At 33.7% G+C, this 26,114-nt stretch overlaps 1 protein-coding gene across 3 annotated transcripts in view; it reads left to right on the top strand.

Moving 5' to 3' along the window:
- Positions 1-26,114, top strand: part of LOC126822031 (protein Smaug homolog 1) — a 56,775-nt gene that overhangs the window by 17,575 nt on the left and 13,086 nt on the right. For 2 of the 3 annotated variants that reach the window (XM_050550752.2, XM_050550753.2), the window contains exons 3-5: positions 6,486-7,571; positions 19,490-19,831; positions 25,568-25,677. In XM_050550752.2, coding sequence (XP_050406709.1) covers positions 6,486-7,571; positions 19,490-19,831; positions 25,568-25,677 — 1,538 coding nt within the window. Of the gene's footprint in view, positions 1-6,485; positions 7,572-15,102; positions 15,480-19,489; positions 19,832-25,567; positions 25,678-26,114 lie in introns of those variants that run through there. The other variant, XM_050550754.2, reaches the window with a different exon arrangement.

Raw genomic sequence — 26,114 nt, forward strand, 5'->3', positions numbered from 1 at the left:
ACATTTTCTTCTGTTAGTCAAAGTTCAACTCCATGAAGTAGTGCAAAACTTTGACTAAAGGGTAATTTTTGTGACACCTCTATAAGTAGGTACGGGTAGATCAACTCTAGTAAATCTGCTCTGTAATTAACATCAAGTCCTATAGGACTTCATTCTAAAACAAGTGTTACAGATAGAAACATGTGGAAGGACTTAATGTTGAGACAATGGAGTGCCACGATTTTAAGTTTAAATTGGGTTTAATTTTAGATTATTAATTCGCAGAACTAGGTTTGCCAGGAAATCAATGATGCGCCCATAGAAGTCTGGGTTTTTTTTCTTGCCTGGCAACCTATCTTAATTTAGAAAGTATCTCAAATGTCGCCATGAATCAGTTACAAAAATAAATGTCTGTTCATATTATTTTACTTGTCAAAATCTTGTTGTGAACTCATGGTACTTTTGAGTTTTGAGTGACATTCACTTTTTTTTTTCTGTTTTATTACTGAAGGAGGCAATGTTGATATACATGTAGTATAAGCTTATACAATTGGGAAATGAGGCCATATTATATAAAATGTGAACTACATATATACAAGAGTAAATACTTATTACTATAATTGTACGGAGAACTTTATATTATTGTCTTCAGTGCCTGTGTCTACACTTATTTGTACTCTTCAAGAGTTGAGATCTTAAATTTTCAGAACAAAATATATTTGAAAAAGAAATCTATTATTTTGATTTTTAGCAGGGAACTATCGACAGAATATTTGCAATCCAAATATTGGTACAATTTGTAGCAAACCTTTTTATGCCCCCACATTGAAATGTGGTCGTATATTGTTCGTTGGTCACTCCATCCGTCGGTCCGGCGTCCACAATTGCTTGTAGACGCTCTAGAGGCTTAAGTTAATATCTGATTGGCTTTAAATTTATAAATAGTGTTTAAGGTCATGAGATGAAGAAGCCTATTGATTTTCAACGATTTCCGATAATTACTGTCAGAGTTATAGCCCTTGATCACTTTGAAATATCTTGTGGACACGCTAGACATCTGTTAAAAGTTAATAATAATATCTGATTGATTTGAAATACACACAGTGATTAAGTTCATGGGATGAAGAAGGTGTTGATTTTCAACGATTTCCGATAATAACTGCCAGGTCATGAGACAAAGAAGGCTATTGATTTTCACAGATTTGCGACAGCCCCCGCCAGAGTTATGGCCCTTGATCACATTGAGGAAACATCTTGTGGACGCTATAGAGGCTAAAGTTAGTATCCAATTGTCTTTAGATTAATACACAGGGTTTAAGGTCATGAGACAAAGAAGTCTATTAATTTTCAACCATTTCCGATAATTACGGCCAGAGTTATGGCCCTTGATTGCTTTAGAGGCTAAAGTTAATATAAATTGTTTATGGTCATGAGGCAGTTAACAATCGAAAAAAATTCTACTGATTTGAGTGATTTCTGATAATTACTTAATGGGTTATTAGTCGTATTCAGATTTTCATGTATTGTAAATGTTCTCATTAATGACAAAAGAAAAAATATGCGGCAACCCTTGTTGACTGCTTGGACGACTTATCTACCGTGGGCATATGTTTCATTGTCTGGCAACCTATCTTTCTTTCTTTTCTAAGCTCTGATTTAATTCAGTGACTTGGCTAAACAAGATAGGATTTAAAAAAAAAAAATTATAAGCCGTTCATGCTCTCTGTGTGAGATTTGGATATAAACATCCTTGAAAATGTAGTAAATTATAGATATTTCCTTGAACTAGATGCCAGTAGTTGCATAAATGTGATTGATTATGTGAAAGGAAGTTGACCTAGGCTTCTTGGTACATGTATTATAGTAATAGGTAATTCAATAAACAATTAAAAATTCATTTCACAGTTTCTAATTTTCTTCTGAGTATGACTCCTAATTTCTCAGGATTCAGAACTCTATAAATAAGTTGCATGATATAAAACACTGAATTTAATGGTATCAAAGTTTCATCAATGATAACACAAGAGAATCATGGTTGAAACTTTGCTCCTATTAAAGCGGAAATTGCAAATTTTTAAGTTATATTTTTAAAATTTATTAAAATAAAGCCTGAAAATAGATGGTATCCATAAACAGTCCTACCTTGTTAAAGAATAATCCTATTAATCCTATAATTCACTATTGACAGCTGAGAAATTGGCAAAAATATCATTTTCCTCTTCATTTTCAAACGTTGAAAAAAGCTACTCCATGGTGGAAAATAGAAAACAAGGGAGGTAATTGTGTTATTATTTTCTGTGTAAATGAGTTGTAAGTGTGAGAATGACACCGATGATCGTATAATTGTGAGTTGACAACCTATTGAGCAAAAGACATAGAAATAATTATGTTTTGACTTCTTAGAAAATTTGCAATTTCCGCTTTAAATTCAGTAATTAATTGTATTACTGTTTTATTTAATGTGACCTGTTATATATTAGTCTGAATAATTAAATTAGTGTGTTAACATTATGAATTGTGCATTGATTGGTCATGTTCCAGTTTGATTATGATTCAGAATTTTAAAGTGTTTAGGTTTAATGATTAAATAAAAATTCACTTTAAAAAGTTTATCATGTTTCTTAAATTTTAATCCTAATTCAAATATAATAAAGAATTATGCATTTCATTAAAAAAAAAGAAAAATCAACGAGAATAAATATTTATTGGTTAGCGTTTTAAAAAAAACGAAACAAACAAAGATATTCCATCATAAATTTGTTGTTTCTCTGTTCACAATATCGTAGAAGAAGAGAAATAAACCGACTTCATCGTACTGACTTTAGTAATGAGGATCGAGGCTAGACCCTAAATTCAATTGCTAAATACTCGATTCAGGACTGAACATTTTGACTGAAATTTTAACTATTATATTGAGAACTACCAGCTCTTTATCTAATCTCTCATAATGTATCTTTAATAATTTAGATAGCATTTCAGGCCTAAAGAAAGACCTGCAATAGGCAGATTTTGCTCTTGCATAATGTATGTTTAATAGGTTGTCAAATTACTACTATATAATCATAGGAATCATTCTAGTACTTAAAAAACATCCACATAATTATTTAAAATAATTGTATCATTTCTTTTCATTGGAAAGCTAAGTTTACACAATGGAATAGGTAGTTGTCTCGATTGTCAAGGTCCGTGTTTAAACAGATAAGGATGACTGGTTGAGCGAGACTTTTCAAACCTGCACACGTGATAATAACACCGTAAAATCCAATGTTGGACTTAAAAAGAAAATAATATATTTGCCGATTTCTCAACTGACACAAGGGAATTATAAGATTTAGGAATATTCTTTAACAAGTTAGGACTGTATATATAGATGCCAGGTATTCGAAGGCTTTATTTTAACATATTTTAAACATATGATGCAATTATCGCTTAAAACGGCGTTTCCCAACCTCTGGGTCGTGACCCAACTTGGGTCGCGAGCACTTTCCGTGGGGTCGCGGACTTGTCTGAGAACTTTAAAAAAAATACTATCTTTTCATGTAATCTATCTATACAACTTCAATAGAAGGCTTGATCTCGCTTTAACTCCGTACATCTTATCAAGGCCTTCACGTAACACTCTACAATCTACATTTTTTCGTCACTAATTTCGATTGGTCTAGGACCCAGCTCTAGACCTCTCAGATTCCTCGATAGAAAATATCATCGCGGCGAATACCAAGTCTTGCGCTTTCTACCTGTGATAATCGAGTTGCAAAGTTCAAGGTTCGTTCAATGTCAAGGCTGCTGGAAATTTCCAAAACAAAGAGACTTGCCACTGCTAATTTTCGTGCAGATAAATTCTTCTCTAGTCTCTAAAACAGTTTTGATTGCTTTTCCGTGAGTTTTTCAACTTATCTATTCATTGAACATCTTCAGTCACTGATCGATCAGTTTGAACACTACTTCCCCGAGCTTGACGTCCAGTCATTCACCGTGGTCCGAGACCCATACAGTGCACCATTAGACGCCATCACCGACGATGATATCGCTCAAGAGGAGCTTGTGAGACTGCAGCAGGATTTCGGAGCTAAATCACTGTACAAGTCCTTGTCTTTGTCCAGTTACGGGGGATCACGTGGCTAAGTGGGTAAGACGCTGGCTCGCTAGCCTGGAGATCGGGTGTTCGATCCCTGCATTGGCCGAGAAAGTTCATCCAGATTTTCCGGCGTGGTTTCCCCTTGTCAGTGATGCAGGACAGAGGGCCTGACAAGGAAAGCTGTCTAGTCGTTCGGATGGGACGAAAAACCGAGGTCCGGTGTACACATTGGCGTGCACGTAAAAGATCCCTTGACAGTTGGAATTCGATATAAGAGTAGGCCGTAGTGCCGCTGTCCGGGCAAAATTTCCCTCATAGCACACTGTATGGCGTATGCCCGTCTTCATTAGCCCAGTTCGGAGCAGAACAGTAGGACGTTAAACCCCATTTCATTTCATTTGTCCAGTGCAAAATGCTTGAATCCTATCCACGTCTATCCAAGAATGCAACACGGCTCCTCATGCCGTACCCGTCGTCATACCTATGCGAACAGTCGTTTTCTACAATGGTTGTGATAAAAACAAAATTTAGGAACCGGCTTGAAATAGAAAGGGACATGATTGTCGCGCTGAGTGGCGTTGAGCCACGCATTGAAAACCTGGTTGCTGAAAAACAGGCGCGACCATCACACTGATTAAAAAAATCAATAATTTGTTATCAGACTTTTAATAAGTAAACAATAATAAAAATGAATGATAATGATGTTTCATAGTAAAATGTGACTTTGTTCTTCGAGGGGTCGCGATCTGATCCTGGGTCTGGAATGGGGTCGCCACCCAAAAAAGGTTGGGAACCTATGGCTTAAAAGAAGTATCCATGATGAGAAACTTAATTACAGTAATTGTTTATGTTTAAAATACAAAAAGAGTTTCACACTGTGCACATTACATGTATCTTAAAAGGGAAATAAACATAGTTTTATTTGAATCTTTGTAATATAAAACCAATGCATTAGTATATTTCACAGCCATAAGGATATCCTTGAGACAAGATATTATTTTGAGGAAAAGATGTGGAAAAAAAATCCCACTCAAAGTGTGATAAATTCATTTTTTTCTATGATTATTTGGTAGCATGTTTATTGTTGCTGGTCCTGTTAGTTGGTCTGTCTGTCCTGTCCACAATTGATATTCATGAGACAAAGAAGGCTTTCATTTTCCAAACTTTTTTATAATTACTTAGAGTTAAATGGTCCTTGATCTCTTTGAAAAACCTTGTAGACTCTCTTTTGGCTTATTTATGTAATATTTATGTTAGTAAAGATAATCCCCCAGGAACAAACTAGATCAACACTGTGTGAATTTAAATCAGTATAATCTTCACCAAAACGTGTTTCGGGCTAATAGCCCTTCAAATTGCCAACTGATGAAGGGCTATTAGCCCGAAGCGCGTTTTGGTGAAGATTATACTGATTTAAATTCACACAGTGTTGATCTAGTTTGTTCCTGGGGGATTATCTTTACTAATCTATTCTACACGGACTGGTTCCTGCTCTCCCTCAGATGCATCACTGAGATCCAAACCGGACCACATTGTTACAGGGGAATCTTCTGCCCTCCTACTTTTTCGAGTGTGGGGGTTTCATCGTCTCTTTGACTTGGAAATTTTAATATTTATGTTCATTAGGTGAAGCCTACATCTATTGATTTTCGAAGATTTTCGATAATTACTCATGGATTTGTTCCTTTGTTTTAATAAGTTTTATAAATCCTATTTCTGTTATTCATAATTTATAGGGGGTGGGTTGTGAGAGCTAGAATTTCATCCACAAATATTACTTTATTAGTCTTGAATACAGTAAAAGAAATATTTCAGTTTTCAAGACACCTGTTATATTGAACTAGATTATCAAATCTTGCAACATAGTCTTTTGGGTAAAGAAGATTTGTGTTAATGATTCACCTTGATAATTCCTATAAATTTCCCAGCTCTTGGTATAGTTCATCATCATTTAGTCTCACATATCAATTTAATAATACCAACATGCACAAATCTTATACATCAGGTAATAACTTAAACAGCCAACTTTTGAATAGACAACCTTAGAACCACATCAGCAATTCTAGATAATAAGTGAAATGACACTTGGTTAAAATTCTGAAAGAACTTCAAAAGTTTGCAGATCTGGAATAGAAGAACAAAGAAGTGATTTGGGCTACTTTCTTGCTTCAGTTTTAGTGTAGACCAATAATATTAATCGAAACATAATTATTTGCAAGAATTCTACATTATTTAACCAGACCAAAGCTGCTGGTTTGAGTAGTATATTTTTTTTAATCCGCCAAAAATTGTCTTGGTGAAAATATTGGTTGGGTGGTGTTGAGTTGATGTTTCTATCTGTTACTACTTTTCATTCCCAGAATTTTTTCAACTGGTATTGAAATAAAATCGAAATTTATTTTTCTATTTTTAATTTTTCTCTTTTCAGAAATTGTCAGTCAGCTAAACAATGAAGCTAAGGACAAAGTTATCTCAAAACTGCTGCAGTATCTGCCATTACTTCGTTGTGGTAATATGGAGGCCAAACGTGAATATTTAGCAATTATTCATAGTGCTTTATCCTATTGTATTGAAAAAGGTGTTGAAATAGAAGAAAGTCGACAGCTTTTGTCATATTCTCTCATTCATCCTGCCATTACAGCTGATGAGAGATCTAAGTTTCGTATGTGGTTAGGTTATTTAGAGGAACGATATACATACAGTATCAATAACACACGACAAAATCAGTTACAAGAACTGGGTTCAACATATTCTCAAGAGGCAACAGCCAGTCAGTTAGCACCTAACAATTTGTGTAGCTCTGATTCCCTCTCTCCTTCTAGTAATGATCTTCAACAAGATGGAAAACAGCAGACACAGTCTGCAAATGCCATGGACCCAAGCCAACAAGATGCAGGCTTGCCCCCTGAAAGCGAAAGGAACAATGGATTGTCTCAAATGGCACAAAATAGCTCATATTTTACGGACACAGTGTCTCAAATTGCCAGTGAAAAATTCATTTTAGAAAATTCACAAAAGAATCCTTGTCATTTTCCAGACAGTAGTGTATCCCAGCCACCACTCCACACTGTCCATAACTTTGGTGATGTAAATCAGTGGTGTCCGCAAACTGCTTCCCTACCCAATAAATCAGGACAATCTAATAATAGTGGTGGCTGGAATAATCAACTCAATCAAAGTCAGCTTAAAACAGTAGCATGGAGTAATCGCACAAAGTCTTTACCTAATTCTAGTACCAGTAATCAGTGGTCCACTCAGGGACAATCTTCTGCTAACTCTGAGGCACATTGGAACAGAAGTCTGGTGCAGTTAGATCAGAACTGTGCTGCCACTGACCCCAGTAACAACTCATTGTTTGTAAATAGTGGTTTTGGTCACCTGCAAGCTAACAGTACTCAGGGGGTTAATAAAATGGGTCTTGGTCCGAATAGTGGCAGTGGACATTTACCCTTACATGCAACACTGTCAGCTCCACCTAATTTTAGCTGTCCAACATCATCATCATCGGCAAGAGGTAAGATAACGCTAATATACAAATCAACAAATAGTGGTTGATATTTTCTAATAATACACTTACTGTATTTTATTTTTTGTGGGCTTGTTATGCAGTATGTGTCTATGATTTTATTCTTCATCATATTTAGTCATTAGAAATATACTCTCCGATAAAAATTGGAGGATTTAACAGTAAACCTGATTATACTCGAAATAACAACATTTAAGGGTTTAAGTCAGCATAATTAAGCCTCAGATGCTGTAGTGTAGTATGAATATATAAAAAACAAAAAGTTAATATCCAATTGACTTTAAAGTAGTCATTAAATAGTTTAAAACACAAAGAATAGTATTTGAAAAGGTGTCTATATAATTTTTGAAGAAAAAAACAACATAATTGTGACATTATTTCTATCTTTGTCCATACTAAAGACATTCTTGGTTAAAACAACTAGAAATGTTTTTATACGCCTACATTGAAATGTGGTCGTATATTGTTGTTGCCTACGGCAGTCTGGCATCTACAATTACTTGTGAACGCTCTAGAGGCTAAAGTTAACGATAACTTTGGTTATAATGAAGCAATTTGATTGGTCAAGGCTTTGGAACATAACTCTGCTTTTAATTGAGGTAGAATGTTTAAACTTGATGTAGATGTTCATCAGGTGAATGTCTTGACTGAGTTCAATGATTAACATTTCGAGCTGAAGCTAAGCAGAGCTAATCAATTTCATTGGTCGACGCTTTGGGACAAGATAATCTTGATTCTATCTGATAGAGATTGATGAAACTTAGTGTATAGTTTTTGTTTTCATTAGCCCAGGTTAGGAGCAGAACAGTACGATGTTAAACACCATTTCATTTCATTTCATTTTATAGTGTATAGTTTGATTACTCGATACTTTTGAAAAAAATAATTGTGTGATTAATTAAAATGTGTCATCTATTTTGGGATTTTGGCGGGGGGGACATTAGCCTCAATGTTGGCTTGTATAGTGTTTAACTCTTAAACGACCCAGAGGTTTGACGTCATAACGTCATAAAAACCCACGTCATAATGGTCAATAGTATTAAAATATAGATATGCATTTTAAAGTCATATCATTAATAAACAACTGTAGATAGACCCTTAATGTAAATGGATGAATTAATCTAAATTTAATGCCATTTTCATAAATATAATTTTATACAAAAAATTAATTTAGACTTTTCATGCAAAATTCATGTATAGAATGGTTATTTCTATTTTTTTTTTGTTCGGCTGTTGTGAACTAAAAATTATTCATCATGAATCTCTTTTAATTTAAGCTTATTTAAGTACCGTAATAGAAATTTGTTGATTAACTAAGCCTACTTCTATCACGTTCTAGGCCTAATGCAAGACTGTAAAAATCTACACTACAGATAAAATCTGAATCACTGTCATTCAATAAGGATGGTAATCTGTCATTAGGAGAATTTTGCCAAATAGGTCTAGACATATTACCGTTTTATTATAATTTTTCAAGGAGAAACAGTAAGATTTTTAACTGTCAAAATGTCAAACAGGAAGTAAACAAATGAGATAAAGTCGTCTGTTCATAAGGGAAATAACTCTCATTACGCTAGGAACGTTGCATTCGGCTAACCGGTTTTGTCGACAGAAGTCGCCGTGGGTACTTAACGGTAACGTTATAACAGAACACAGTTTTTATGGGATACAATCACTAGTTTATTCTAAAAGCACGACGTTTCGACAAGTATCCTCTTATCGTTGATAACGATAAGAGGATACTTGTCGAAACGTCGTTGATAACGATAAGAGGATACTTGTCGAAACGTCGTGCTTTTAGAATAAACTAGTGATTGTATCCCATAAAAACTGTGTTCTGTTAATTTGTTCCCTGATCGCTAAATGCCACTTAAAGAATAGGTAACGTTATAGGTGTCGACAAAAGTCGCCTTGGGTCAGTTAAGAGTTACGGTCATGAGACAAAGAAGCCTATCAATTTTCAACGATTATGGCAATATATATTAAATGTTTTGTATGCTAAATGTTAGAATAGGGCAGAACTAGAAGCTGAATTGGTTGTTACTCATAATCAGATTTCAGTGCATTGTAAATGTTTTCATTTCTGACAAAAGAAAAGATATTCGATAATGCTTGTACACTCCTGTATGACTTAGCTGCTGTGGGCGTATGTTTCGTTGCCTTTGAGTGACAACCTATCTTTAAATAAAGTTTTTCATGTTATTATATTTATATGATGATATGACCTAAAAAAAATAATCGGTGCAATATATTCGTTACTGCAGACACACAGTTATACCAATATCTTTTTATTGTCAGAAATAGAATACAGGAATAAATTTCAATTGCATTATCATCATATTTACATACTTTTACTGACATTAATTATCTACTTGGTGAAACCCATTTACAAATTCAACTTACCCATTTGAAATAAGTGTTACCAATTTGAATAACATCTTTCAGTTTTTCTGAATAAAAATATTATGCAGATAGGATTTCAGCTAAATATTAATAAAGACATTGTGTTAAGGGAAAACATGAAGATGATTTTAAATGTTTTTTTTATAAAGGTGTAAACTATAATAATAATAAGCCATGTATCTAGATTAAAATTCAGTCTATTTTCCTACTGACTTCAGTAATACATGAACATGTACTACTACATAGTAAAAGGGATCAAAAATGTAGGACTAGGAGCCTAAGAAATGTTTGTTAAAGTATGTAATAAAATAAAACCTTCAAGTTGAAAAGGGAAAACATTAGTTTTTAATAGATAGATTGTCAAAGAAAGATATAATACAGTATATAAATTTCAGCATTAAGTTCCACAAGGTTAATAGTTTGAAACAGTTAACAAGCTCTATAAATATCTTGTCTCAGTCACCCAGAACGTCCTAATCTTCAATGTACCACTTTTGAAGAAATGTGACTGCATAATCAACTACATAAATAACCAAACTTCTGGTAAATTACACAATGGCAATGGAAATTGTTGAGTTGAGGTGAAGAAAGAGTTGCATTTGCATCCCTTCTCTGGATGACAAATTAAGATAAATACAGAAATTTTACAAAATTAGGAGTATTTGATGTTGAACACAATGCAAACAGATTTGTCTGAAATGACAGTTGTCCTCAGGCTTTCAGTTTTTTTTCTGCCAAAATAAATAATAATTTTCATGTAAAAAAAAATATTCATATTTTATTTTCGCCAACTGGAATATTTTATCTGCCAAAAATGTATGATAAAAAAAAGACAACATGTAACAATTTTATTTCTCAGGTAGGCCTAATATGAAACAACTACCTGTATATACAATACACAACAACTTACAAAATATGTCTTTACATAATACATTTAGCACAGACTTGAGATGATTTACTAGGATCAGATTTTTATCTTTGGTGACTTTAGTCTTCTCGCACACGGTAATGCACAATATATTTTCAGTATTTACACGTTAAATCTCATCCAAGGATTGCCAATTTTCTATAAATTTATGTTTTGCGTGTACAATAGGCCAATTGTTATTTTCAGGTACCGTAACGATATTAGAATCTGAATCCCTGGTAGAAATTTCTATGTCATTTGTAAGGGATGCTTACAATCAATCTCGTTCACTTAAGAGCATTTTGGCGGCGGAAATGAAACAAATGGCGGACCGTTTTCTCTCTTGAGAATCGTTGCTATTCGACCCATTCTTACGTTTCCAACCAATGATAATATAATTTGAAATAATAATATCCGATTATGCATGCTTGTATATTTTACATGCCGTATGAAGCCACAGTAAATGGAATTCAACTATCAAAGTATTCAATTCTCTTGGAAAAGATTTGTCAGCTATTTAGATTGTTTTCATTTTTTTAAGACGAAACGGAATATCAAATAATCACTGCTTAGATAATGACTTGAGATAGGCTTTATATAGATCATTTGCAATTATCAATCAACTAATCATTAATCCGAGACAATTGGTTAGTATTACTCATTGACACAATCTGGATTATCAGTGAGTTGATTAGTTATAGTATACCGCCACACGATTGTGATTGACACTCAATGTAATGGACAATTTGGATATATACGATTAGAATTCTAAGATATTTTCCGCCAGTTCTCAAAAAGAATCACCAATACCCCAAAACGTTATCACCAAAAATATCACCAAAATCAAATTTTAATCGCCACTTTCATATTTTTATCGCAAACTGCAACTTTGGCGACCAACATCATGGACCCTGGTTGTCTGAATGATAGAGACTATAAATATCAGTCGCATTTTAATATATTTATTTGCCTCTCTGGGTATATAAGGTCCACTGTAAAGTACATGTGAATAGATTATCTTTGAAAGGAACAATACTGGTAATTTATTCGGCATTTGAAAGGAAGGTCACAAAAACTAACATATTCCAGTGTACAGTACACAGATACACAGATAAAATATTCATTCTATTTGTTTCGTTTGAATTTGATTTATCTGTTTAGTTTTTGATTGTTTAATTTTTGTTAATGAAGTTGATTCTTTTAAACTTTGTTTTTATTTTTGAATTCTACTTGGTGTAGGTGTTCATCAGGTAATACCTCGACTGAGTCAATATAGAGATTAGCCGGTTGATTTGTTGATATAAACCTTTGAATAATAGCGCCTAACAGGCAGCTGTGTTTAATTATGTTCTCCTGATTTTGATTGTTTCTGTGTGTTTGAAGTATATGTTTGTGATATGCGCTTAGAAACACTTCACGTGTAATGAAGCGCTATATAAATCGAACAATAATAATAATAATAATTCTGAACTCAACAACTGTTTACTCCAAAGAGCAAAAATCATGTGTCGATTTTCCAACAAATTATGCAATTTATCATAATTTAATACTATTGAGATAAAATTGTCAAAAATTCTGTACTTGCAGACTAAAATCTTAAGAGATTCTGCTGACTGGTTGAGAACCCCACTTTCCCCTTTGGCACACCATAAAACACCTTAACTATTTAGGCTATTGATAAAGAGTGTTGTTGTATTTACCTTGTAAAGAAAAATGCCTGAATATGCATGTAGCATGTCTGATGATGCGTCACAACACCGCCTATCAAGGTTGCCAATCAGTGAAAAAGTTAGAAGTATTGATTTTCAGATGCATGTCATACTCAAAGTAATTGTCAATTGCAATTTTGGATAGGCCATAAAAATTGCGGACAGAAACTGTGTAAGATTCGCTAAAACTTTACAATGTTGAAAACTTGAAAACATTTGGCGTAATACATGTACATGTAGGCTGTCAACAATGCAAACTACCATCAAAAAGGCTAGGTCAGGATTTAAATAGACATGCCTATTCTCCAATCCCATTCATTTATGAATAAAATATTGTTTATGAAAAAAAAGGCTAAGTTATAGTCTTGACACCTTGGACGATCCTACATGATGGATTATAATAAACAAAAAAGTTTTTCTTCCATTAACACGATGTACGTAAATGTGTGTCTGAGCTACATGTATGAACTGCACGAGTATATGAAGATTTAATAATTATTTTATTAAAGCCATAATTTTTTTCAAAGAATGTTACAGTTTTTAGTATTTTGAAATCATCACTTTCACTTTTGTCCATTGATCCATCCACAGTTCTTATAAGAGCTCCGGGCGGGGGGGGTGTTGGATGGCTGAATGGTTAGCGTGCGCGCGCTGTATCATACAGTCTGTCATTGAGTCGACTGGCGTGGTTTCGAATCCCCGGTTGTACGTGGCAAGGAGTAGGGTCGCATGTCCAACCCTCGTGGGTTTTCTCCGGGTCCTCCGGTTTCCTCCCACTGCTAAAGACCCCTACGCGCAAGCGAATTATGTAAATAAAATTAAACCATATGTTAGTCCCGAAATGACCTAGTTTGTGTCGAGTGGACGTTAAACCCCATTTCTCTCTCTCTCTCTCTGTAAGAGCTCCTCTACCAGCTACCTACAGATCTGTTTTTAAGAATTTTTTTCAAACTTTTTTGGATTGTTTGGCTTGTCCTAAAGAAGAACCCTGTTGTAATTTAGAGTTTCAAAATGATTTTCGACAGCAACTTTGTAGACTAATTGTAAAGATAGTTATTACTTTAAGGTGTCTTTAACTTTTATCATGAATGAACAAATTTAGATAATTTGATGATATAGAATTTAAGTCAATAGATGATGATTTATTTTCTAAATAAATATTATGACAATTAATGGCTGCATACCCACCCAGTTTCAATATAAAGATTGTTGAGATTCACACAATATAGGGTTGGGTCATAAGAAAACTTATTGAAATTAGTTGAAAAGAGATGATAAAATTGAAGGTCTGTATTGAATTCTTGCATGGTTTCAACTCTTAACACACCCTTCGTTTTAAGTTTTAATAATTTTTGCTAAGAAATCAGCACCAGTTTATCCAGTTGTCAAGTGACTGTGTTCAGTCAATCAGTCATAATTCTATAATAAATTGTCTATTGAATTCTATGAAGTAAAACTTTAGCCTTGGTGGATGAAAAAGGTCTAAATATTTATCAAAAGAGAAAATGAACTGTAGATGTTTAAAACAATTTACAATGTGATCAGAGTGACAATTAAATACGGTAGATAAATGCCATTGATAATTTCTGCAGGCAGTTAACAGTACAGATTCTATGGAACCGAAAGATTTCTTTATCAGACTGATTCTGTGCTAAGATTGAAGAAAAGACATACATGTATCAAATCACGTTGCTGGTACACACATTAATCAGTCATTTCAAGTGTTTTAAGGTTGGCAGTGGTGACGTGGGATAGCCTGCAGCATATTGAGATATTTGTAATGACTGTGATGTAGTCACAGTTGAATCTGAAGTTACTTAGTGGAAAATTATTGATATACACAGAATATGGACATTAATATTTTCGTAACAGGTTGAAAGTGTACCATAATTTGCTTTTTAACCGTTTTGAGGCATGTATTAAACTGTTTATGAAAATGTTTTTGGATCATACGGTCATGTGTAAGTGACAGTAAGAATATGTTTGATAAATGTTTGAAGTCTATTTAGGTATGATTCATAATGGATGTATACATATTGATTTAGGTTTGAATATGAATTGTTTAATGGGATGGTAATAACATTTTTTAAGTACTGTACCTGGTGGTTGGTTGTGTGTGACATCAAACATTAATGGATTTTTTCTTTGCTTTAACTTACATAAAGAAAAGAAAAGTGCTTTATCCGAAAATTATTGTTGTAATTAATTCTTGAATAATTTTGAAAAATTATTAAAAATGCAGAAATTGGTCTACAATTATTTTTCCTTTTGTTCGAATCAACATTTGAGAAACGTTGAATGACCATCTCTACAGAACATTTGCATATTTGAAAAAAAACAACCCAAAAACTAGTGACCTGATAATCTGGGTTGAATTTATTTATTCACAAGGTATTGTAAGGTCAAGCATATACTCACTACAGTAAATATATTAGCCTAGAGGACTAGTCTGCTTACTAATGATACATGTACACGTAGGTGTTGTCGCAAACTTAGTTTTTCCTACACATATCAAAAACTGACTTGTCAGGTTTGTTGACTTTGATGAAGTTTAAAATGATACCTTAATATTTTGGGTGGACTACTAGTCTTGTAATGTCATATGTTTGTAGAACAGTGACTTTTAATGTGACATGTTTTATATAGTGGAAAGACATTAGTGTGGAATAGACGTTAAAGACTTGTGTATGTTTTCTTCATTTGTGTTGAAATAAGTCTGTATGTATCTAGTGTGTTAGATATTAACACATCTATGGTGTATTGGTTTATTTATTACAACAACTAGTGTTATAACTGACCAGTCGTAATCTGTCATCAGATGTACATAAGGATATAAACTGGATGTCAACATGAAAATAGAATCATTCTTGAAAAATAGTAAGTACAGGTTAAATTGTAATCAGTAGGTGTACAGGCCTTCACGTTGAAAAAATGGAGAACTGAAAAAGCTCTCATGGGATTGGAAAAAATTGAAAATTGCTTTTCTGGAATTGCGAACAGGAGATGACATGTGCAATCATATGTAATGCTCTTTATTTGAAGAATGAAACACTGCATTGCTATTATTATGTTTAAAGTAAAAAAGAACAAGGGCAATGCTATACCGCTGCAATATACATGTACGTCCAAATTCCTGCTTTGATTGATATGGTATTTTTTTAAAACGAAGAGAATGAAATATAAAATGGCTGCAACGACTGTAATGTGACAAGAGGCAAAGAAGGCCAGGTGTTTGGTTTGTTTTGCCAAAATTTACAGACTAATTATTAACAAAATAGTGGGTGTGACACCGCCCCAGGATGTTGGGCATGCACCAAAATAAATAGTTGGTGTCAAGATGATCCATTCAGAATTCCATCCTGTAGACAAAAAACACACAAAAAAATTGGGCGTGGCTCTGCCCCTCGGGATTGGACATGGATCAGTATAAATAGTTAAAACCCAATGCTGAATCATGCTGAATTGGATCCAAATCTGTTAATAATTGCAACTCGTAGATTATTTACAGACAAAATATTAACAAAAAGTGTATGTGGCACCGGCCAAGGGGACGGATCATGCACCAAAATCAATAGTTGCCATCCAAGCATACCAAATTCCAAGATAATCCAATCAGAATTGTGGCCTGTATACGATAAACACAAAAATTGGGCATGATTCTGCCCCTAGGGGTTGGGACATGCACCAAGATCAATAGTGGCCGTCCTTAGGCTATAAAGAATACATGTACCTAGTTCCAAGACGATGCATTAAGAATTGTGACCTGTAGGCAACACACAGAGAACACTTTTGGGTGGATATGGTGTTGGTGTGTTGCCCAGTGAATGTTTCTGTGGGTTGGAAAATTAATAAAATAGCGTGATGGCGCCCACGCACGTGATCGATTCTTACAAAGAAAAATGATAACAGATTAAAACATTGTATGAATGTGATTGAAGTCGGTACAGAGCTAATTAATTGGAAGTAAATACGAAGTAAACATGAAAACATTTCTGACTTTTGGGGAAATAAAATCCACTGGGGAGAGCAATTGGGATTTAGGTGAGCAATGGAGTGTGAGATTGACAGCAAGCATCAAACGTGAAGGCCTGGGTGTACTGATTGCAGCTCTATATTTGGACCAGAATCTTCACATTTTTAATTTTAATCTCATTTTTATATGCCCACATTGAAGTGTTGTATATTGTCGTCCTGTGTCAGCCATCCACAATTGGTTGTGGCTCCAGAGGCTAAAGTTAATATCCAGTGGCTCCAGAGGCTAAAGTTATTATCCAACTGACTTATAAGTTGTACACATTATTTATAGTCTAAAAGATAAATTAATCATTCAATTGACTTAAAATTTATACACAATGTTTATGATCATGATATGAAGAAGCCTAATTACTGGCAGAGTTATAGCCTTTGATTACTTTCGAAAATCTCGTGGACGTTCATTGGAGCAATAGTTGTTGAACCATTCAGTGGAAGACTCTGTTAAATGACTGGATTAATTTTCTGACTACATCATACTGTACATGCTTAAAATTATTTTAGCCAAATTATAATTTATTAATTTTTGTGCACATAAATATAGGTGTCTAATATGACAGAAAAAAAGCATACATCTTTCATACAATTATTCTTATAAAAAAATATCATAAAAAGCACATTAACTTATACAACCAAACATTTGAGGGTTTTTTTTTTTGAAAAAGATTTTGTAGTTTGTACATAAATTTCTCTGAGCATGTCATATTAATTTAACACAAGTCATTTCCATTTATTTTTACTATTTTATAAGGTATTACAATAACATCAAAATTTAATGGGGGTATATATTTGGAGGTGTATAAAAATTCTCTGAGGAAATACTTATTTGTTTACGTGTCATTATTCTTATGCTTGGTTTTAAGCTGATTTAACTTAAAGTGTCTAGACCACTTCGATCTGGGTGAAAAATAATATTGTGGATTTCAATGAATTTTATGTGTTGATTTGTTTTGTGGAAAGACAATTTGTCTGTTCCAAATTTTATGTCCATAGATAAAGTCGATGAAGCTATGTCATCAATCCAAAGAAAATGTAAATTAGTAAAGAAGCCAGCATATGCTTAAACTTCAAAACATTTAATGGTGATGCAGCTTGTTCTATTACTAATTAAAAGGAGAAATGACACACCAGTTCGAACAAATTCAGTGTTTTATTTTGACATAAACCAGAGGTTTAGCTTCTTTAAGATACAGGGGGGTTGATTTGCTGAATGGTTAACGCGTGGGCGTTAGATCATTAGAGCTGCAAAGATTCAGTTCGGTGCACCGATAACCGACACTAGCCGTCTCGGTTCGATCCACGATCTACAATGTTCAAATTTCGATTCGGTTCAATTGCAAATTAAATTTCAAATAAAAACAACGTACACCTTACCATATGAAAAAAAATGAAAGACCTGTAGCAATTAAGTCCACTTAAAATTAAAAAAAAACTTTGTTTTTACGTAACTTTTAATTTACGTTATTTAACAAGACACGAATGTCACTCGAAAACATAACTAAAACAGAGTGACCTCCCTTTAAAACAATTTCCGTATGCTGACGAAAGTTAACTTATTTAAAATTGGTGACGTACCGAATGTTCATTGGATGTTAATTTAGGTCAATAGCTTCTGTAATCATTATATAAATTCTAAACAATCTCATTAGCTGATAATTCCGGTCATTATCTTCGGATATTTTCGTGTTTATTACCCGTAGTCAAGCAAACACGACTGGAAGGTAAAATTATGGCAGACGACGTATTTCTCGACCACCTGGTCATTTGAAATCTAAAGTTTGGGATCATTTTGGAGTAAGAAAAAACTCTAAAGATGTGGCAACTTGTAGAGTATGCTACACTGACATATCCCATGAAACAGGAAACACAACAAACCTGTCAAACCAATAAAAGTGTACAAGAGAATTTTAGTCTTGTGTTTTTATTGTTTTTAATGAATTATATACAGGAAAAATTACTGGCTATTGTAGCTGATAATCGAATCGAAAATAATCGAATCGGATGGTGAAAATCGAACCGAATCGAGGTAGTTGTGAATCGTTGCAGCCCTATAGATCATAAGGTCTGTCATTGTGTCAAGTAGCGTGGTTTCGAGTCCCTGCTTCTACGTGACAAGGAATAGGGTCGTCTGTCCAACCTCATTGTTTTCTCTTGGTCTCCTAAAGATCCCTATGTGCATGCTCATTATTGAAATAGAATCGAACCATATGTTAGTCCCAAAATGACCAAGTTTGTGTCAAGTGAACGTTTAACTACATGGACATAATAAAGACGTAAGAAAACCAACATGGATGTGCTGCTTAGTACTGCTATTACATTTTGTATTCATCAACCACACACAATAACAAACAATTAGATAACAATCTAATGTATTTCTCATACCCCAAAGTCTGTATGGTTGTTCATTGATGCGCTTATATTATATTAATTTATAAGTGGTATAAACAAGTCATAGTTTTGTAATTTTCCATGCTGGGGTTGTGATTTGACACAATAACTGGTTGACCCAGTATCTTATTTTAGTTAAAATAAAGCTACCTTTCAGGTACTTACATATATAGTTAATATACTCAATATGTACATGTATTTGAAATGGCAAAACGGTCCAAACTTCATTCGAAGGTCATTTGTAAGTTAAGCAATAATATGGAGAAAAATTAAATGCTTTCAAATAAATATGGCAGTTTCAAGTAAATGGTAATAGTAATAAACATTTTGCTAGGTTCGAAATGCACAAAAAAAAGATTTATACCAGTAGGTCAATGTGTAAGATATTCATTAACAATTAAGGCCATTTTCAGCAGGACGTTTAACCCGATTTCTTTCATTTACATTCTTTTGTGGCACTTTTTCAGGTGGAAACACTTCAACAACAAACAACAATAATAACAATCAGCATGCTTCTCTTCGGAGAACATGCTCCATTGCACCACCTGGCCTTCCAAATTGTGCCCCCAATATGGAAAAGAATGTTTCAGATTGGCTGCAGACAAACAATGGACATTTATTACGCCAGTCCCATTTGGCACCAGATCATGCTCCACTATCTCCACAAAGTAGCATGTCATCATCTGGAAGTGGTAGTGACCATTGTCCAGAACAGACTACAGAAACCAATCCCACAGACCACAATAACACAGAGGATGAAAACTCTTCGGCCAGAAACAGTTTCTCTGAGAAAACTTCTGGAATGCAAGGTAGGAAACAAACCTTAGTCATGGAAATTTATCACCAGATAAATTCTGTCTTCAATAATGGAGTTTGCTATTCGTGGGTATCAAGGTATTTATAGTCAATCAGACTTCTATCTTTAAGTTTTGGAAATTAGTAAAGGAATGGGAGAAAAGTAATTTTTATACGCCCACAATTTCATGTGGACGTATAATGTCATTTTCCACGTCCGTCTGTGTGTTCGTTTGTTATCCAATTCTATCGAAACTTGAAATATAAGTGTATCTCCCAAAGATCTCAGTTCCTTTCGAAATTTGCATGCATCGGATCGTAACTTCATGGATTATGGCTCCTGATTGTATGAAAAATCAAGTTTGTAGCATGTGGACACTCTAGAGGTCACAATTTTTATTCGATTTAGGAAACCGTTGAAATATATCACTGTTACACCATAATGAGGGTTGTGTTCGAATTTCGTGAAAATCGGACCAAAACTGCCAGACAAAATGACCGCCCCCTGTACGCAAATAGTGTAAAAGTATGTCATATCAAGGTTGTGGACTCTCTAGACGTCACAATTTTCATCCAATTTTGATGAAGCTTTAAATTTATGTTTATATCACAAAGATCTTGGTTCCTTTCGATAATCATGCATAATGAATGTAACTTTCTGAATTATGGCCCCTGATTGTACGAAAAATTGCGTTTTAGCTTGTGGTCGCTCTAGAGTTCACAAATTTTATCCGATTTAAAAAAAAAACGTTTGAATATATCACTGTTACACCCTAATATGTTTGAATTTTTTGAAAATCAGACCCAAACTGCCAGACAAAATGGTCGCCCCTCGTACGATCCGATTTTGATGAAACTTGAAATTTATGTTTACATCACGAAGATCTTGGTTCCTTTTGATAACTGAACTTCCTTGCCCTGATTGTTTGAAAATTCGCATTTTTAGCTTGTGGAGCCACTAGAAGTCACAATTTGTATTCTATTTTAAAAAATATTTTAATATATCACTGTTACACATCAATGAAGGTTGAGTTTGAATTTCGTAAAAATCTGACCCAAACTGCCGGACAAAATGATCGCTTCTTGTACGCAAATAGTGTAAAAGTATGTAATACCAAGGTTGTGGACCCTCTAGAAGTCACAATTTTTATCCAGTTTTAATGAAACTTAAAATATATCTTTAAATCCCAAGTATCTCAGTCCCTTTCGATGGCCCCTGATTATATGGATAATCATTTCTGTTTTTTTAAAAGTTTTTTCTCTATCCATCTCTTGCAAAATGTGGCCGTATCTTGCCTGGCAACTGCTGGTTGGTAATATTAATGGTGGAGATTGCCGAGTAATTTAACCCATTGATATTAATACATGTTGTCAAACATGTACACGTAGCTACATAAAACTAGACCCTTAATTATGGGTCAATGGAACACTAGTTTGTAATGTTATATACATCCTTTGAAGTACCCCTTATAACCTGTATAGATTTATTTATGACAATATTGTTTTGTTTAACACTGAAAATGGCAATGAGTCATAGCATAGTTACATGCTTTCAAATGGTCTGTCTAAAGGTGATTTATAATCCAAATTAACTTCCTTGATTTTGTCTATGACTGACACTTGGAATATTAAATGTAAAATAATAAATAACAAAAGAAAAAAGTATTTTTTTAATGCATTATCATATTCGATACAACTAGTATGCTGCACGATTGACTGTTTTAACAAGAACAATGAATCATGATAACAAAATGTCGTTTACTATACTTCTGCCTCTGTCAGAGTGTAGACATATATTGTGATTTTAAAAACAGTGAATATTTAAAATTAGAATTAAGTAATGCTAACATTGCCAAAAAAGGCTGGAGAAAACCGTAGCACTCCACCAGACTTTGAAGGAAACCCTTGCGCTGTCAAAAGATTTGAGTCTCATGCAAAAAACCTGAAAACACTTTCACATTTGTAAAATGCTTATTAATAATAAAAATGTGGTCGTATATTGTCATTGATCCGTTCGTCGGTCCAGTGCCCTCAATTCATGGTTCCGAGATTTGGAGATAAGCTCCGCCCCCTTAGATACTGTTACTATGTCCCACAAGTTTGACCACATCAACGGTTCAATATGGCGACCCAGCATCCGACAGCCGACGTCATGTCAGATTCTTTGGAGACCATTCCCGATAAAATAGCCGTTTCGTTTTAAATCATTTTAGATCATTTCAAAGATATATTTATATCGTGATTGTTGTCTTGTTCATGACTGGAGGCTTCAATTTTTATAAATCTATTATCTACATCAGTATATAATTTTTATCAGTATATATCAGTGCTAAATTATTATATTTAATAACAAATACCTATCAATAAGTTTTATCATCCAATCATTTTCAAAAATATTTGTGAATATATTAGAATATATTAATATCAAACAATACAAAAAGAGTGAGAACCCTTAATGTATACAGTTTATACCAGTAATTAAAACAAAGGATTTTATGTCACAAAATGATAATTATGATTTTTTTGTTACAATTATCGATTGTTTAAAAATATGTATGTTTAAGGAATATTACCTGTTAAATTTATGTGGAATTCTTTAAAAAAAAAAACTGTATTCTAGTCGCATGCACATATAAATGTCTGGATATGAACATGTCTGTAGGCTACACTGGGGCATTTTTGTCCTCTAAAAAAGATTGGTGATGTAAGGCACTTATGAAAACACTTCAATAAGAGTAAAGAAATATGCAAATTATGCCCCTATTCCAAAAACCTTGTGAATGCGATATAGGCTACAGTTTTTATACGCCCACATTTTCATGTGGACGTATATTGTCGTCGCCCCTGTCCGTCTGTCCACAATTTGTTTGTGGACACTCTACAGATCACAATTCTTATCTTATTTTGACGAAACTTGAAATATAGATAGGTCTATCTCCCGAAGATCTCGGTTCCTTTTGGTATTCGCATGTATTGGACCATAACTTCATGGATTATGTCCCCTGATTGTACGAAAAATCACGTTTTTAGCTTGTGGACACTCTAGAGTTTCCAATTTTGATCCGATTTTGATGAAACTTGAAATGCATGTTTATAACACAAATATCTTGTTTCCTGAAATATGGCCCTTGATTTTATGAAAAATCATAGCGTTTTTAGCTTGTGGTCCCTCTAGATGTCACAATTTTTATTCGATTTAAAAAAACGTTTTAGTATATCACCGTTACGCCCTAATGATGGTTGAGTTCGAATTTTGTGAAAATCAGACCAAAACTGTCAGACAAAATGGCCGCCCCTTGTGTACGTAAATAGTTTGAACATCTGGTATATCAAGGTTGTGGACCTGCTAAAGGTCACAATTTTGATCCGATTTTGATGAAACTTGAAATGCATGGTTGGTTATAACCCAAAGATCTTGGTTCCTGTCGATATTCGACAAAATGGCAGCTCTTTGTACACAAATTGTGTATAAGTATGTTATACAAAGGTTATGGACCCTCTAGAGGTCACAATTTTTTTTATGATTTTGATGAAACTTAAAACATATCTTTATATTCCAAAAATCTCAGTCCTTTTTGATATTTGCGCATTTCAGACCATAACTTTCTGGATTATGGCCCCTGTGTTTGTTTTTAGCTTGTTCTCTATCCGTCTCTTGCAAAATGTGGGCGTATCCTGCCTGTCAGCCGCTGGTTAACAGATATTTTTAAAATTTGGTTGGAAGAGGACGAACTCTGATGTGCAGCCGTCTGTTCATAGTTTGCAACAGTTTTTAACATTTTTTGGGGTCAAATTTGGTGCTGATGATTGGGGTCATTACTAGAGTACGAATCCTATCAATTTTTAGCAGTATGCAACCTTCTGTGCCGCACTTGTGCCCCGATTTCAGGAAACCTTGTGGATGTGCTAAAGGGTACAGTTTTTCATAGATGTGAAACCATGAAGCATTAGGAATGCGAGAAGATGAACTCTTATTGATATTCAAATTTGATGTGAATCATTCAGATCACAAAGGATAAACCATGTTTTTTATCAGCATTCTTCTAGGACTTCTGCTCTAGAGGTATATTATGTGTCTGGGAAAACTTGTGAATGTAAACATGATTTCTTGAAAGCATGATCCATATCAAATTCGGTCTACATCCAATTTTTTCTCTCAAATAAGTTGCTGTCTGTGGCAATATCTATTTTGAGACAGCTGCTGTATAGGTGTATTTCCATGCTCTGCTAGGCTTTCTCATGTGTACTTAAGGAATAATTATACCAGTATTTGTATCAAAATACATGTACATGACCAATTACCTATAGCTACTTATGACCACATCACATCTTTATTATGTGATGGTTTTTTTTTCATACACATATTTCATTTTTTTGCTTCACTGAACTCTTCAAATATTATTGCACTCAGTCAGTGAAAATTAGCTTATTTATCATGTCTTTTATGTGTCAGCTCATGCATCACTTACTTATGACCCCATCACATCTTTATTATGTGATGTTTTTTTTTTCATACACATATTTCATTTTTTTGCTTCACTGAACTCTTCAAATATTATTGCACTCAGTCAGTGAAAATTAGCTTATTTATCATGTCTTTTATGTGTCAGCTCATGCATCACTTATTAAAGTCCTATGGATGATATATTTAGCTGAATCTTATGTTTACACTGTTCAGTAATGTGTTATTAGTCATACTATCATGTTGTGCTGACCGACATCAATGTCTGGAAAGATCAAAGATCTTTAAAAGATGAACTTAATTGAATGGTCATCATTGTTATGAAACAACTATTTTGAAAGGAATATCTCCTACCAGTTTTTTTTTATATCAAAAAATTTCAACACAAGTTGATAAAGTAACAAAAAACGATTTTATTTATCACCCAATCCCTTCTTACATGTACAAATAGATAAATATAATTCTTTACTGTAGATTTCACTTTTACTGAACATTATGGCGTAATGATACATCCTTTATATTGACCCAGTGTTTCCATCAAGGTCAATTGAATAACAATAGTTAATTTTTAATAAAAAAAAAAGTTACTTTTAATAAGAAATGAACTGTTCTTTGAAAATAAAAAAAAGTAGTTCCTTTTCAACTGACCAATCAAATTCATGTAAAGCGATATCTCCTTAGGAGATTATGAAATATATCACACAAGCGATATCTACTGTAGAATGTATTATTGGGTGACAAAGGAATATAAATAGACCATGATGAATTGTGTTATCACTACTGGTAATTGGATCTATAATAGTATTCTCATGGACCTTATAATATAAAGTCCATGGTATTCTAAAAGTGATTTATCTCCCTTAAATAGAGTTATCTCAAGTGCAGATACTGACAGAGTAAATATTGACAGGAAAAAAATGTACATCAGAAATGATAAAATCACTGTTCAGGTTTTGAAATATTAAAGAACAGTACTTACTGGTACTGACTGATTAGATCATGACTGGGCCCATAGTAGAGTTGTGTGGATTTATTATGTTTTTTTTTTAATTGGTCCAACTTTTTTTGGACCCAGTACTTTACTAGGAACAGTGCTAGCAATATTGTCATTCTAAAGTCTTATTAATTTGTAATTGTAATTATGCTTCTCGCCAACATATAGCTAACTTTGCCATGTATTCATGTAAGCTTATAGCATTCAAATTGAATGTAAAGTAAATCACAGACTAATCAGTCTTTCAGGAGATGGCCAGGACTACTGTTTCTATATTGTTTAATTTATTTACAGATGTACCGGCCTGGTTGAAAGAATTAAGATTACATAAATATGCCAATATATTTAAACAAATAGATTATAATCAAATGTTTGAACTGACAGAAGAATATCTAGAAGAGCAGGTGAGACAGTGCTATTCATTGAAGTGGTTAATGCCCAGATGCTCCATTTTAAACAATAGAAATCACTTTCAAACTACAATATTGTGAAAGATGAAGCTCTAATAGGTATATCAGTCCTCGAATGGTTCAATTCCATTCAATATTTGCAAAGATATGTGAAATTGAAATTTTATCGATCAATGCTGCTTGAGCATAAGACGGCATCTTTTATCAGTAGTGGAGAAAGCTGATGGGCCTAGTTGAAAGCCGATTGAATCCAAGTCAGGAGATTATCTAGCATTGGTACTTTTATTTTGTTTTCTTGATCAAATGTTAAATAATCAATCTGAGTACATATTTAGTGTGTATTGATTGAACGGTGAGAGATTTGATATTTTAGAAAAAATGCAAATGGCGCATCTGTACTTTAAGAGGATATACTTTTCTGTAAGAGCTCT

Source organism: Patella vulgata, chromosome 5 (assembly GCF_932274485.2).
Source record: "Patella vulgata chromosome 5, xgPatVulg1.2, whole genome shotgun sequence".
NCBI lineage: Eukaryota > Metazoa > Mollusca > Gastropoda > Patellidae > Patella > Patella vulgata.